This window comes from Lutra lutra, chromosome 1, assembly GCF_902655055.1.
Source record: "Lutra lutra chromosome 1, mLutLut1.2, whole genome shotgun sequence".
Classification (NCBI taxonomy): domain Eukaryota; kingdom Metazoa; phylum Chordata; class Mammalia; order Carnivora; family Mustelidae; genus Lutra; species Lutra lutra.
The window spans coordinates 218,546,149-218,561,485 of record NC_062278.1 but is presented as its reverse complement, the minus strand read 5'-3'; the positions used below and the strand labels follow the sequence as shown (position 1 = coordinate 218,561,485).

Genomic DNA, 15,337 nt, shown 5'->3' with positions numbered 1-15,337 from the left:
AAAATAGTCCCTAGCCTTCCTCTGTCCTGTGAGTTGGCAAACTTTTTCTGTGAAAGGACCAGATAGTAATTTTTTTCTCAAGTTCTTATTTAAATTCCAGTTAGTTAACATACAGTGTAATACTGGTTTCAGGTATAGAATTTAGTGATTCATCACTTACGTACAACACCAAGTGCTCATCACAAGCGCCCTCCTTAATACCCATCACTCATTTAACCCATCCCTCTACCCACTGCCCCTCCAGGAACCCTCAGTTTGTTCTCTACAGTTAAGAGTCTGTTTTATGGTTTGCCCCTCTTTTTTCTTTTTTCCTCCATGGTCATCTGTTTTGTTTCTTGAATTCCACATGTGAGTGAAATCATATGATTTTGCATAATACACTCTAGCTCCACCATGTCATTGAAAAATGCAAGATTTTATTCTTTTTATGGCTAAGTAATATTCCATCATATGGATATAGATATAGATATATCTCCCACAGCTTCCATCTTTAACCACTCATCAGTTGATGGGCACTGGGGTCTTCCCATAGTTTGGCTAATGTTGATAATGCTGCTATAAACTTTGGGGTGCATGTATCCCTTGAATTCCATATTTTTATATCTTTTAGGTAAATACATAGTAGTACAATTGCTGGGTCATAGAGTAGCTCTATTTTTAACTTTTTTTTTTTTTGCTTGAACACTTTATTTAAACATATATTTTTAACCCCAGGGGTACAGGTCTGCGAATCGCCAGGTTTACACACTTCACAGCACTCACCATAGCACATACCCTCCCCAATATCCATAACCCCACCCCCCCCTCTCCCAACCCCCCTCCCCCCATCAACCCTCAGTTTGTTTTGTGAGATTAAGAGTCACTTATGGTTTGTCTCCCTCCCAATCCCATCTTGTTACATTTACTCTTCTCCTACCCCCTCAACTCCCCATGTTGCATCTCCTCTCCCTCATATCAGGGAGATCATATGATAGTTGTCTTTCTCCGATTGACTTATTTCGCTAAGCATGATACCCTCTAGTTCCATCCACGTCGTCGCAAATGGCAAGATTTCATTTCTTTTGATGGCTGCATAGTATTCCATTGTGTATATATACCACATCTTCTTTATCCATTCGTCTGTTGATGGACATCTAGGTTCTTTCCATAGTTTGGCCATTGTAGACATTGCTGCTATAAACATTCGGGTGCACGTGCCCCTTCGGATCACTACGTTTGTATCTTTAGGGTAAATACCCAGCAGTGCAATTGCTGGGTCATAGAGTAGTTCTATTTTCAACATTTTGAGGAACCTCCATGCTGTTTTCCAGAGTAGTTGCACCAGCTTGCATTCCCACCAACAGTGTAGGAGGGTTCCCCTTTCTCCGCATCCTCACCAGCATCTGTCATATCCTGACTTGTTCATTTTAGCCATTCTGACTGGTGTGAGGTGATATCTCATTGTGGTTTTGATTTGTATTTCCCTGATGCCGAGTGATATGGAGCACTTTTTCATGTGTCTGTTGGCCATCTGGATGTCTTCTTTGCAGAAATGTCTGTTCATGTCCTCTGCCCATTTCTTGATTGGATTATTTGTTCTTTGGGTGTTGAGTTTGCTAAGTTCTTTATAGATTTTGGACACTAGCCCTTTATCTGATATGTCATTTGCAAATATCTTCTCCCATTCTGTCAGTTGTCTTTTGGTTTTGTTCACTGTTTCCTTTGCTGTGCAAAAGCTTTTGATCTTGATAAAATCCCAATAGTTCATTTTTGCCCTTGCTTCCCTTGCCTTTGGTGATGTTCCTAGGAAGATGTTGCTATGCCTGACGTCGAAGAGGTTGCTGCCTGTGTTCTCCTCAAGGATTTTGATGGATTCCTTTCTCACATTGAGATCCTTCATCCATTTTGAGTCTATTTTCGTGTGTGGTGTAAGGAAATGATCCAATTTCATTTTTCTGCATGTGGCTGTCCAATTTTCCCAACACCATTTATTGAAGAGGCTGTCTTTTTTCCATTGGACATTCTTTCCTGCTTTGTCGAAGATGAGTTGACCATAGAGTTGAGGGTCTATTTCTGGGCTCTCTATTCTGTTCCATTGATCTATGTGTCTGTTTTTGTGCCAGTACCATGCTGTCTTGATGATGACAGCTTTGTAATAGAGCTTGAAGTCCGGAATTGTGATGCCACCAACTTTGGCTTTCTTTTTCAATATTCCTTTGGCTATTCGAGGTCTTTTCTGGTTCCATATAAATTTTAGGATTATTTGTTCCATTTCTTTGAAAAAAAATGGATGGTACTTTGATAGGAATTGCATTAAATGTGTAGATTGCTTTAGGTAGCATAGACATTTTCACAATATTTATTCTTCCAATCCAGGAGCATGGAACATTTCTCCATTTCTTTGTGTCTTCCTCAATTTCTTTCATGAGTACTTTATAGTTTTCTGAGTATAGATTCTTAGTCTCTTTGGTTAGGTTTATTCCTAGGTATCTTATAGTTTTGGGTGCAATTGTAAATGGGATGAACTCCTTAATTTCTCTTTCTTCTGTCTTATTGTTGGTGTAGAGAAATGCAACTGATTTCTGTGCATTGATTTTATATCCTGACACTTTACTGAATTCCTGTACAAGTTCTAGCAGTTTTGGAGTGGAGTCTTTTGGGTTTTCCACATATAGTATCATATCATCTGCGAAGAGTGATAGTTTGACTTCTTCTTTGCCGATTTGGATGCCTTTAATTTCCTTTTGTTGTCTGCTTGCTGAGGCTAGGACTTCTAGTACTATGTTGAATAGCAGTGGTGATAACGGACATCCCTGCCGTGTTCCTGATCTTAGCGGAAAAGCTTTCAGTTTTTCTCCATTGAGAATGATATTTGCGGTGGGTTTTTCATAGATGGCTTTGATCATATTGAGGTATGTGCCGTCTATCCCTACACTTTGAAGAGTTTTGATCAGGAAGGGATGCTGTACTTTGTCAAAGGCTTTTTCACATTCTATGGAGAGTATCATATGAATCTTGTTCTTTCTTTTATTAATGTGTTGTATCACATTGATTGATTTGCAGATGTTGAACCAACCTTGCAGCCCTGGAATAAATCCCACTTGGTCGTGGTGAATAATCCTTTTAATGTACTGTTGAATCCTATTGGCTAGTATTTTGGCGAGAATTTTTGCATCTGTGTTCATCAAGGATATTGGTCTGTAGTTCTCTTTTTTTTTTTTTTTTTTTGTAGTTCTCTTTTTTGATGGGATCTTTGGTTTTGGGATCAAGGTGATGCTGGCCTCATAAAATGAGTTTGGAAGTTTTCCTTCTATTTCTATTTTTTGGAACAGTTTCAGGAGAATAGGAATTAGTTCTTCTTTAAATGTTTGGTAGAATTCCCCCGGGAAGCCGTCTGGCCCTGGGCTTTTGTTTGTTTGTAGATTTTTGATGACTGTTTCAATCTCCTTACTGGTTATAGGTCTGTTCAGGCTTTCCATTTCTTCCTGGTTCAGTTGTGGTAGTTTATATGTCTCTAGGAATGCATCCATTTCTTCCAGATTGTCAAATTTGTTGGCGTAGAGTTGCTCATAGTATGTTCTTATAATTGTCTGTATTTCTTTGGTGTTCGTTGTGATCTCTCCTCTTTCATTCATGATTTTATTTATTTGGGTCCTTTCTCTTTTCTTTTTGGTAAGTCTGGCCAGGGGTTTATCAATCTTATTAATTCTTTCAAAGAACCAGCTCCTAGTTTCGTTGATTTGTTCTATTGTTTTTTTGGTTTCTATTTCATTGATTTCTGCTCTGATCTTTATGATTTCTCTTCTCCTGCTGGGTTTAGGGTTTCTTTCTTGTTCTTTCTCCAGCTCCTTTAGGTGTAGGGTTAGGTTGTGTACTTGAGACCTTTCTTGTTTCTTGAGAAAGGCTTTACCGCTATATATTTTCCTCTCAGGACTGCCTTTGTTGTGTCCCACAGATTTTGAACCGTTGTGTTTTCATTATCATTTGTTTCCATAAATTTTTTCAATTCTTCTTTAATTTCCTGATTGACCCATTCATTCTTTAGAAGGATGCTGTTTAGTCTCCATGTATTTGGGTTCTTTCCAAATTTCTTCTTGTTATTGAGTTCTAGCTTCAGAGCATTGTGGTCTGAAAATATGCAGGGAATGATCCCAATCTTTTGATACCGGTTGAGACTTGATTTAGGACCAAGAATGTGATCTATTCTGGAGAATGTTCCATGTGCACTAGAGAAGAATGTGTATTCTGTTGCTTTGGGATGAAATGTTCTGAATATATCTGTGATGTCCATCTGGTCCAGTGTGTCATTTAAGGCCTTTATTTCCTTGTTGATCTTTTGCTTGGATGATCTGTCCACTTCAGTGAGGGGAGTGTTAAAATCCCCTACTATTATTGTATTCTTGTCGATGTGTTCTTTGACTTTTGTTATTAATGGTTTATATAATTGGCTGCTCCCACGTTAGGGGCATAGATATTTAAAATTGTTAGATCTTCTTGTTGGACAGTTCCTTTAGTATGATATAGTGTCCTTCCTCATCTCTTATTATAGTCTTTGGCTTAAAATCTAATTGATCTGATATAAGGATTGCCACTCCTGCTTTCTTCTGATGTCCATTAGCATGGTAAATTCTTTTCACCCCCTCACTTTAAACCTGGAGGTGTCTTCGGGTTTAAGATGAGTTTCTTGTAGGCAACATATGGATGGGTTTTGTTTTTTTTATCCATTCTGATACCCTGTGTCTTTGATTAGGGCATTTAGCCCATTAACATTCAGGGTAAGTATTGAGAGATATGAATTTAGTGCCATTGTATTGCCTGTAAGGTGACTGTTATTGTATATTGTCTCTGTTTCTTTCTGATCTACTACTTTTAAGGGTCTCTCTTTGCTTAGAGGACCCCTTTCAATATTTTCTGTAGAGCTGGTTTGGTATTTGCAAATTCTTTCAGTTTTTGTTTGTCCTGGAAGCTTTTAATCTCTCCTTCTATTTTCAATGATAGCCTAGCTGGATATAGTATTCTTGGCTGCATGTTTTTCTCGTTTAGTGCTCTGAATATATCATGCCAGCTCTTTCTGGCCTGCCAGGTCTCTGTGGATAAGTCTGCTGCCAATCTAATATTTTTATCATTGTACTTTACAGACTTCTTTTCCCGGGCTGCTTTCAGGATCTTTTCTTTGTCACTAAGACTTTGTAAATTTTACTATTAGGTGACGGGGTGTGGGACCATTCTTATGGATTTGAGGGGGGTTCTCTGAACCTCCTGGATTTTGATGCTTGTTCCCTTTGCCATATTGGGGAAATTCTCTCCAATAATTCTCTCCAATATAAATATACCTTCTGCTCCCCTCTCCGTTTCCTCTTCTTCTGGAATCCCAATTATTCTAATGTTGTTTCGTCTTATGGTGTCACTTATCTCTCGAATTCTCCCCTCGTGGTCCAGTAGCTGTTTGTCCCTCTTTTGCTCAGCTTCTTTGTTCTCTGTCATTTGGTCTTCTATATCACTAATTCTTTCTTCTGCCTCATTTATCCTAGCAGCGAGAGCCTCCATTTTTTATTGCACCTCATTAATAGCTTTTTTTATTTCAACTTGGTTAGATTTTAGTTCTTTTATTTCTCCAGAAAGGGGCTTTTATATCTCCCGAGAGGTTGCTTTAATATCTTCCATGCCTTTTTCAAGCCCGGCTAGAACCTTGAGAATCATCATTCTGAACTCTGTATCTGACATATTACCAATGTCTGTATTGATTAGGTCCCTAGCCTTTGGTACTGCTTCTTGTTCTTTTTTTTTGTTGTGAATTTTCCGCCTTGTCATTTTGTCCAGATAAGAGTATATGAAGGAGCAAGTTAAATACTAAAAGGGTGGCAAACAACCCAGGAAAATATGCTTTAGCCAAATCAGAAGAGATCCCAAATCGTGAGGGGGAGAAAGGGGATAAAAAAGGGGTTCAGAAGAAAAAAAAAAGAAAAAAAAAAGAAACTATTTAAAAAAGAAAGCCGATAAAAAATATAAAAGGAAAATATATATATATATATATATATATATATATATATATTAGATAAACTATTTTAAAAAGTTAAAAAAAAGAAAACGGTAAAAGTTAAAAAAATTTAGCAGAAGAAGAGAAAAAAAAATTAAATTATCTGCAAAGCTAAAGAATCATGGGGAGAAAGCCATGAGTTCCATGCTTTGCTTTCTTCTCCTCTGGAATTCCGCCACTCTCCTTGGTATTGAAACTGCACTCCTTGGTAGGTGAACTTGGTCCTGGCTGGGTTTCTCGTTGATCTTCTGGGGGAGGGGCCTGTTGTAGTGATTCTCAAGCGTCTTTGTCCCCAGCGGAGTTGCACCTCCCTTACCCGGGGCCGGGCTGAGTCATCTGCTCGGGTTTGCTTTCGGGAGCTTTTGTTCCCTGAGCGCTTTCCGTAGAGTCCGGAGGACGGGAGTGAAGATGGCGGCCTCCCGGTGTCCGGCCTGAGGAGCCGATAACCCGGGGCCCCACTCCTCAGTGCGCCCCCAGAGAACAGCGCCCAATGACTCCCGCCACCCTGGCCTCCGGCCGCGCTCCGAGCTGACCAGGCCTGCGACCGGTTCAAGGCAACCCCGAGCTGAGAGTCACTCCTCGGCTCTGTCTCTGCAGCCGGCTTCCCCGTTCTAATACCGGTAAGCTCTGCGACACTCAGACACCCCCGATCCTTCTGCGACCCTGTGGGACCTGAGGCCGCGCCGACCCTGCCCGGGCTTCACCCCAGTTAAGCCTCTGGAGCAATGTCCCTCAGCGGAACAGACTTTTAAAAGTCCTGATTTTGCTCCGTTGCTCCGCCGCTCGCCGGGAGCCGGCCCCTCCCCCCGCGGTCTATCTTACCGTCGCTTTGGATTCACTTCTCCGCCAGTCCTACCTTGCAGAAAGTGGTTGATTTTCTGTTTCTGGAATTGCTGTTCTTCTTCTCTTCAATCTCCCATTGGATTTATAGGTGTTTGCAATCTTTAGATAAGCTATTTAACTGATCTCCCGCTACCTGAAGTAGTCTCAGCCTGCTACTTCTCCGCCATCTTGACTCCTCCTCCCTATTTTTAACTTTTTGAGGAACCTCCACACTGTTTTCCACAGTGGCTGCATGAGTTTTCATTCCCACCAACAGTGTAAGGGGGTTCCTCTTTCTCCGCATCCTTGCCAACATCTGTTGTTTCCTGTGTTGTTAATTTTAGCCATTCTGACAGGTGTGAGGTGGTATCTCATCATGGTTTTGATCTGTATTTCCCTGGTGCTGAGTGATGTTGAACATCTTTTATGTGTCTGTTAGTCATCTATATATCTTCTTTGGAAAAAAGGTCTATTCATGTCTTCTGCCCATTTTTCAACTAGATTGTTTGTTTTCTGGATAAGTTTCTTAAGTCCTTTATAAAACTAATCCTTTTTCAAATATGTCATTTGCAATATCTTCTCCCATTCCAAAGGTTGCCTTTAGTTTTGTTGATTGTTTTCTTCACTGTGCAGAAGCTTTTAATTTTGATGGGGTCCCAATAGTTCATTTTTGCTTTTGTTTTCCTTGCTTGCTTGGGCCAGATGATCGTTGTTATAACTACTCAACTCTGACATTCCAGTGGGAAAGTAGCCATAGATGATATGTAAATGAAAGGGCATGGCTGTGTGCCTTATGTACGAAAACAGGTGGTAGGCTGGATTTGATTCTCAGGCCATAGCTTGCCATCCCTGCCTTATTCCACCATCTCTTTTAAATTTCTGCACAGCATGTACACTATACAATTTTTCTTAAGGTCTTTGTGGTCTATCTCTCCCACTATAATATCAGCTCTCTGATGGCAAGAACTCGGCCTGTTTTCTTCACTGTTGTATTGCAATGTCTGGAACACTGTCTGGCACATGCTAGATGCCCAATAAATATTTCTTGAAAGAGTGAATAAATATTGGGGCACCTGGGTGGCTCAGTGGTTTAAAACCTCTGCCTTCGGCTCAGGTCATGATCCAGGGTCCTGGGATCAAGCCGCACATCGCATCGGACTTTCTGCTCAGCAGGGAGCCTTCTTCCCCCCTCTCTCTCTGCCTGCCTCTCTGCCTACTTGTGATCTCTGCCTGTCAAATAAATAAATAAAAATCTTTAAAAAAGAGTGAATAAATACAATAATGAAAGAGTGCATGAAAAATATTTCAAAGAGAAAGACCTGGTTCTCTGGAGAGAGTGAAATACCTGCTCTATTTTCTCCAGAAAATTCCCAGCTACTGATTAATCTTCACTCCTATGGTGAGCTGTCAGATGGAGAAAGGGGAGGGAAAAGAGCTACAAATGAGTTGGTGTTTAGAATGTAGTAAATAATAATAGAGGTGGAAAATAGCTTTGACTAAAACTGGGGGTGATGGTTCACAAGCAGTTGCAGTTTAAGAAACACTACATTGTGCGACAGAGCATCTTATGCGAATTTACCTTCTGTGAATTAAATTATTCTTGCATGAAAAGGGGAGGGAAGGAGGATGGGAGAGGGAGAAACAGAGAAAGATGGAGGGAAGGAGAATGAGAGAATTAATTAAAAGAATGTGTCATCCTGCATACCTTTCCTTACCTTTCTAAATTAGGTAGCCCAGGGGCACCTGGGTGGCTCAGTGGGTTAAGCATCTGCCTTTGGCTCAGGTCATGATCCCAGGGTCTTGGGATCAAGTCCAGCACCCAACTCGCTGCTCAACAGGAAACCTGCTTCTCCCTCTCCCTACTCCCCCTGCTTGTGTTCCCTCTCTCACTGTCTCTCTCTCTGTCAAATAAATAAATAAAAATCTTTAAAAAAATAAATTAGAGAGGCACCTGGGTGGCTCAGTGGGTTAAGCCTCTGACTCCAGCTCAGGTCATGATCTCGGGGTCCTGAGATCGAGTCCCACATTGGGCTCTCTGCTCTGCAGGGAGCCTGCTTCCTTCTCTCTCTCTCTCTCTGCTTGCCTCTCTGCCCGCTTGTGATCTCTCTCTGTCAAATAAATAAAATCTTTATAAATAAATAAATAAATTAGATACCCCAGAGTGAGCTTGAGATGGAAGATGGGAATATGTGATCTCACTCCCACCTAAGTTCCACCTGCTCTTTTGAGAGCCCCATGGCTCTGATTTTTATGTCTAAGGGCTCATATATATTTTTACAATGCACTAATGGATATTTTGCACACATATCTCTTATAAGTTGTGATACATTATAATATGTATTACATATACAAAATGTCATACCCCAAACCATACACAAGGTATTGAAGGGACAACATAAAGGATTTCCAAGGGCGATTTTGACTACATGTAATGTTTACCTTATGACTCTTAACAAGACACTGATTTCCCATAATATGGATGCCCTCTAAAGTGATTTCTCTCCTGTTTTCTCAGATAGAAGTGCAGTTGCACTTGTCACTTACCAGTCTCTTCAGGATATGCCGAATGGGTCCTTTTTTAATGATGGAAGAGGGACACAGGAAGTGAAACTGAATTCTCATGTTGTGAGTGGCACCATTAGTACGAAGAAAAAAGTATATCTGTCTGAACCTGTGTTCCTGACCTTCCAACATGTTCAGGTGAGCAAAATCCAGAGCTGGTTCTCAGTACATTACCTCAAAGAGGTGTGTTATGGTCCTGCCAAGAAACTGAATCCAACTCTGCTCGCTCAGAGTTAACAGAACCAACAAGAAATGTTGAGGCATCCAGAGATTGGCACAAGGGGAAGCTATTATCATGTTTTAAGGCCAAATAGGCAATGGAGGGATGGGCATTGTTGAGCCCAGTGAGAGCTGGAGAAATGCAGGAGGGTTGCCCTGCTGGAGACGGCGATATCCTGAAGCAGAAGAAGCATCTAGAAGAAATGCCTGACTTCCTCCTCCTCTCATCTAAGGACTTTTCACCTGTTCCTCTCATTGGTTGTCCCAATGACAAGGAGTTTGGGTAAAGCAGTTCATATGGGTCAATCCCTGGGGCTCTGAGATAACCAGAGAAGGACAGGATAAAGGAAGAATAAAGCCCACAGCAGGTGTGGTCATATCAAACTCTTCCCCACAAGTGTTCTAGATAATGGGATTTTCCCATTCCAGTTTCCAATGCAATGCATCCATAACTAACAAGTAAAATTGAGATAATAAAACCAGAAAAAGCCCTACTTTCAGGCTATTCTCTTTCAGCCTGGTGGTACAAGAACAAAACCTTTCTGTGTCTACTGGAATGGATCAGAAGAGGGGGGCATCTGGTCAACAGAGGGCTGCCATCATGTGGGGAGCAACAGTTCACATACCAAATGCAAGTGCTTCCACCTCTCCAGCTTTGCTGTCCTCGTGGCTCTTGTTTCTGAGGTACCAAGATTCATGGTCCCCTCCTGGTATCTGACTGTATCCCAGAAACTATGATATTGTCCTCTCCCTGTCTTAGAAAAGAACTCTGAGATAAGGAGTCAGTGGGAGTAGTTTACTTGAGAGGTAATTCCAGGAAGCACAAATAAGGAGCTGGGAAATGAAACAAGAAAAAACAGAAGCTAATGCAGACAGCATTATCACACCGCTCATCACTTTGGGCATCCGGAACCTAATTCCCTCTAGAGTACTCTGGGAGTTAGTGTAGGAGATGCAGCTGAGTCATCCTAACTGAACTGCAAGAGAGATAGGCTACCTATACACAACCTGCTCTCAGGCATTGGTTGAAAGCTGCATCTGGGGTGGGGCCATTAATTCTGGCAGAATTCTGTCCATGGGCATGGGCAGAGTAAGCTCAAGCTAGCAGAGAAAGCCCTCAAACACTAGGAAGTTGGGTTGTCAGCCCCTATAGTGGCCGAGTCTGGGGTATAAGAGGATCAGAAATCAAGCATCCGTTACTCTGCAAGAGACAGTTACAACGGGTCAGACAGGAAAGAAGGCAACTGATTATCACCAATGAAAAAGTATAGGTCCTTGAACTTCCCAGGTCCCAACCACATCTAGGATAGGCCAGATTTTAAAGAAGTTTACCTAACTTCTTATCCTATTTCTTTTAAGCTCTTAATTATTGAACATTCACTCTATGACAACCATTGTATTACACATTTAAATGGATGGCCTCATTTTCTTCATTCAACAAATTTGCATATGAATGCCTACTATATGCTAGATGTTGTTCTAGGCATTGAGGATACAGCAAAGAACAAAACAGATAAAGAAATTCCAACCTTCATGGAAATGGCTTTGGAGAGCTATGTTGTCCAATAGGATCACCAGCCATATGACTGTTGGGCACTTGAAATGTGGCTAGTGTGTCTTGAGAATGAACTTTTAAATTTTATTTAATTTTAATTTATTTAAATTAAGAAGCAGTGTAAAATATGTTTCCATCAACTACAAGTTCACTGGTAGGGCTTCATTTCACTTTTATCGTTGAAAATAAAAGTATCTGAATTCAGATGTGTTGTAAGCCTAAAATACACCCTGGATTTCAAAGGCTTAATTATGGAAAAAAGTATCAAATATCTCATTAATAATTATTTTACATTGATTGTAATTTGAACTGATTGCATTGTTGTTATATGACTATATTCAATACATTGGACTGATAATATTTTAAATAAATACTATTAAATTAATTTGACCTGATTCTTTTCACATTTTTAAAGATATGGCTACTAGCAAATTTAAAATTCCACATATGACTCACATTTTCCTTTTGGACAGCGCCAGGCTAGTGGTTTTGGTTTTTCAATAGCCTTGTGTGGTGAATGTTATTAGTGTACCCATTTTGAAGATGAGAACATCAAATCTCAGAGAGGTTAAGTCAAGCTGTTTAAAGGACTGAACTGGGAAGCCCATCAGACTCCCCATCAGAAATATAATTGCAGAATTGGAAACTGTAATTTATTCTTAACTTGGTGGCTCATAGGTGGATCCTGTGCTGACTGTGATAACCTATGTGGGGCTGAGCTTCTCCCTGCTGTGCCTCCTCCTGGCAGCCCTCACCTTCCTCCTGTGCCGACCCATCCAGAGCACCAGCACTTCCCTCCACCTGCAGCTCTCCATCTGCCTCTTCCTGGCCCACCTGCTCTTCCTTACAGGGATTGATCAAACTGAGCCTAAGGTAGGTGATTTAACCAAATCACCTTGTTGTCATCATCAAATCTAGCCATCTTGTCTTGAGGAAGGATGGGGAGAAGGCAAGAGCCAGCAGCAATGGTAACAACATGGATGGAACTAGAGGGAATTATGCTGACATAATGAGTCCATCAGAGAAAGATACATACCATATGATTTCACTCATACGCAGAATTTAAGATATAAAACAGATGAGTAGGGGAAGGGAAAGAAAAATAAGATAAAAACAGAGAGGGAGACAAACCATAAGTAACTTTTTAATTTTTATTTTATTTTTTATTTTTTTAAGTCATCACATTTTTAGTATGTTCAGTTAGCTACCATATAGTACATCATTAGTTTTTGATGTAGCATTCAATAATGTAGTTGTGTATAACACCCAGTGCTCATCACATGTGCCCTCCCCCAACCCTCCTCCCCTCTGAAACCCTCAAGTTTGTTTCCTGGAGTCCATAGCCTTTCATGGTTTATCTCCCTCTCTGATTTGCCCCCCTTCAGTTTTCCCTCCCTTCCCTTATGGTCTTCCATGCTATCCTTATGTTCCACATATGAGTGAAACCATATGATAATTCTCTTTCTCTGCTTGATTTATTTCACTTAGCATAATCTCCTCCAGTTTCATCCATGTTAGTATGAATGATGGGTATTCATCCTTTCTGGTGGCTGAATAATATTTCATTGTATATATGAGACTGACACGCTACTTACTGCACTAACGAGGCACCTGATTTCATTGTATATATGTACTACATCTTCTTTATCTATTCATCTGTTGAAGGGCAGTTTGGCTGTTGTAGACATTGCTGCTATGAACATTGTGGTACATATGGCCCTTCTTTTCCTACATCTGTATCTTTGGGGTAAATATCTAGTAGCGCAACTGCCAGGTTGTAGGGTAGCTCTATTTTTAATTTTTTGAGGAATCCCCACACTGTTTTCCAAAGTGGCTGCACCAACTTGCATTCCCACCAACAGTGTAAGAGGGTTCCCCTTTCTCCACATCCTCTCCAACACTTGTTGTTTCTTGCCTTGTTAAACTTTGCCATTCTAACTGGTGTAAGATGGTATCTCTATATTTTTTTAAATTATTTTTATTAACATATAGTGTATTATTCTTGATGTGGTTTTGATTTGAATTTCCTTGATGGCTAATGATGATGAACATTTTTTCATGTGTCTGCTGGCCATTTGTATGTCTTCATTGGGGAAGTGTCTGTTCATGTCTTTTGCCCATTTTTTTATTATATTATTTTTTAAAAATTTATCTTATTTTTTCAGTGTTCCAAGATTCATTGTTTATGCACCACACCCAGTGCTCCATGCCCTCCTTAATACCCACAACCAGGCTCACCTAACCCCCAGACCCCCTCCCCTCCAAAACCCTCTGTTTCTCAGAGTCCACCATCTCTCATGGTTCATCTCCCCCTCCAATTTCCCTCAATTCACTTTCCTTTCCTTCCCCCCAATGTCCTCCGTGTTATTCCTTATGCTCCACAAGTAAGTGAAACCATTTCATAATTTACTTTATCTTCTTGACTTATTTCACTCAGCATAATCTCCTCTAGTCCCGTCCATGTTGATACAAAAGTTGGGTATTCATCCTTTCTGATGGAGGCATAATATTCCATTGTATATATGGACCATATCTTCTTTATCCATTCATCTGTTGAAGGACATCTTTGCTCTTTCCACAGTTTGATGACTGTGGCCATTGCTGCTATGAACATTAGGGTACAGATGGCCCTTCTTTTCACTACGTCTGTATCTTTGGGGCAAATACCCAGTAGTGCAATTTCAGGGTCATAAGGAAGCTCTATTTTCAATTTCTTAAGGAATCTCCACACTGTTTTCCAAAGTGGCTGCACCAACTTGCATTCCCACCGACAGTGCAAGTATTCCCCTTTCTCCATATCCTATCCAACACACTTTGTTTACTGTCTTGTTAATTTTGGCCATTCTAACTGGTGTGAGGTGGTATCTCAATGTGGTTTTGATTTGAATCTCCCTAATGGCTAATGATGATGGACATTTTTTCATGTGTCTGTTAGCCATTTGTCTGTCTTCTTTGGAGAAGTGTCTGTTCATGTTTTCTGCCCATTTTCTGACATGATTATCTGGTTTTTGGGTGTTGAGTTTGAGAAGTTCTTCATAGACCTCGGATATAAGTCCTTTGTCTATTGTGTCATTTGTGAATATCTTCTCCATTCCGTGGGTTGCCTCTTTGTTTTGTTGACTGTTTCCTTTGCTCTGCAGAAGCTTTTGATCTTGATGAAGTCCCAAAAGTTCATTTTCCCTTTTGTTTCCCTTGTCTTTGGAGACGTGTCTTGAAAGAAGTTGCTGTGGCCAATGTCGAAGAAGTTACTGCCTATGTTCTTCTCTAGGATTTTGATGGATTCCTGTCTCACATTAAGGTCTTTCATCCGTTTTGAGTTTATCTTTGTGTATGGTATAAGAGAATGGTCCAGTTTTATTCTTCTATATGTAGCTGTCCAATTTTCCCAGCACCATTTATTGAAGAGACTTTTTCCATTGGATATTTTTCCCTGATTTGTCAAAGATTAGTTGACTATAGAGTTGAGGGTCCATTTCTGGATTTCCTATTCTGTTCCATTGATCTATGTGTCTGTGTTTGTGCCAATACCATACTGTCTTGGTGATCACAGCTTTGTTTTAAAGACTTTTTAATTTTTTTTGAGAGAAAGAGTGATAGAGAGAGAGGGAGAGGGAGAATTCCAAGCACACTCCCTGCTGAGCATGGAGCCTGATTTGGGGCTTGATCCCATAATCCTGAGTTCATGACCTGAGCCCAAACCAAGAGTTGGTTGCTCAACCAACTGAGTTACATTGTGTCCCAAGAGACTCTTAACTATAGAAAACAAACTGAAGGTTACTGGAGGGGAGGTGGGTGGGGTGATGGGGTAATTGGGTGATGGGCTTTAAGAAAGGCACTTGATGTAATGAGCACTGGGTGTTATACACAACTGATGAATCACTAAATTCTACCCCTGAAACTAAGATACATTATATATTAACTAAATTAGATTTAAATTTAAAATTATTTATCTTTTGTGTATGTTGTAAGAGAATGGTCTGATTTCATTCTTCTGTATATAGCTGTCCAATTTCCCCAGAACCATTTATTGAAGAGACTGTCTTTTTTTCCCATTGGATATTTTTTCCTGTTTTGTCAAAGATTATTTGACCATAAAGTTGAGAGTCCATGTCAGGGCTCTCTACTGTGTTCCATTGGTCTATGTATCTGTTTTTGTGCCAGTT

At 40.4% G+C, this 15,337-nt stretch overlaps 1 protein-coding gene across 2 annotated transcripts in view; it reads left to right on the top strand.

Moving 5' to 3' along the window:
* The window catches only part of LOC125086156 (putative adhesion G protein-coupled receptor E4P), a 42,516-nt gene that overhangs the window by 14,996 nt on the left and 12,183 nt on the right, over positions 1–15,337 (top strand). Inside the window, exons 8-10 of one of the 2 annotated variants that reach the window (XM_047705336.1) lie at positions 9,354–9,538; positions 10,136–10,303; positions 11,853–12,047. In XM_047705336.1, the coding sequence (XP_047561292.1) occupies positions 9,354–9,538; positions 10,136–10,303; positions 11,853–12,047 (548 nt within the window). Of the gene's footprint in view, positions 1–9,353; positions 9,539–10,120; positions 10,304–11,852; positions 12,048–15,337 lie in introns of both variants that reach the window. The other variant, XM_047705326.1, reaches the window with a different exon arrangement.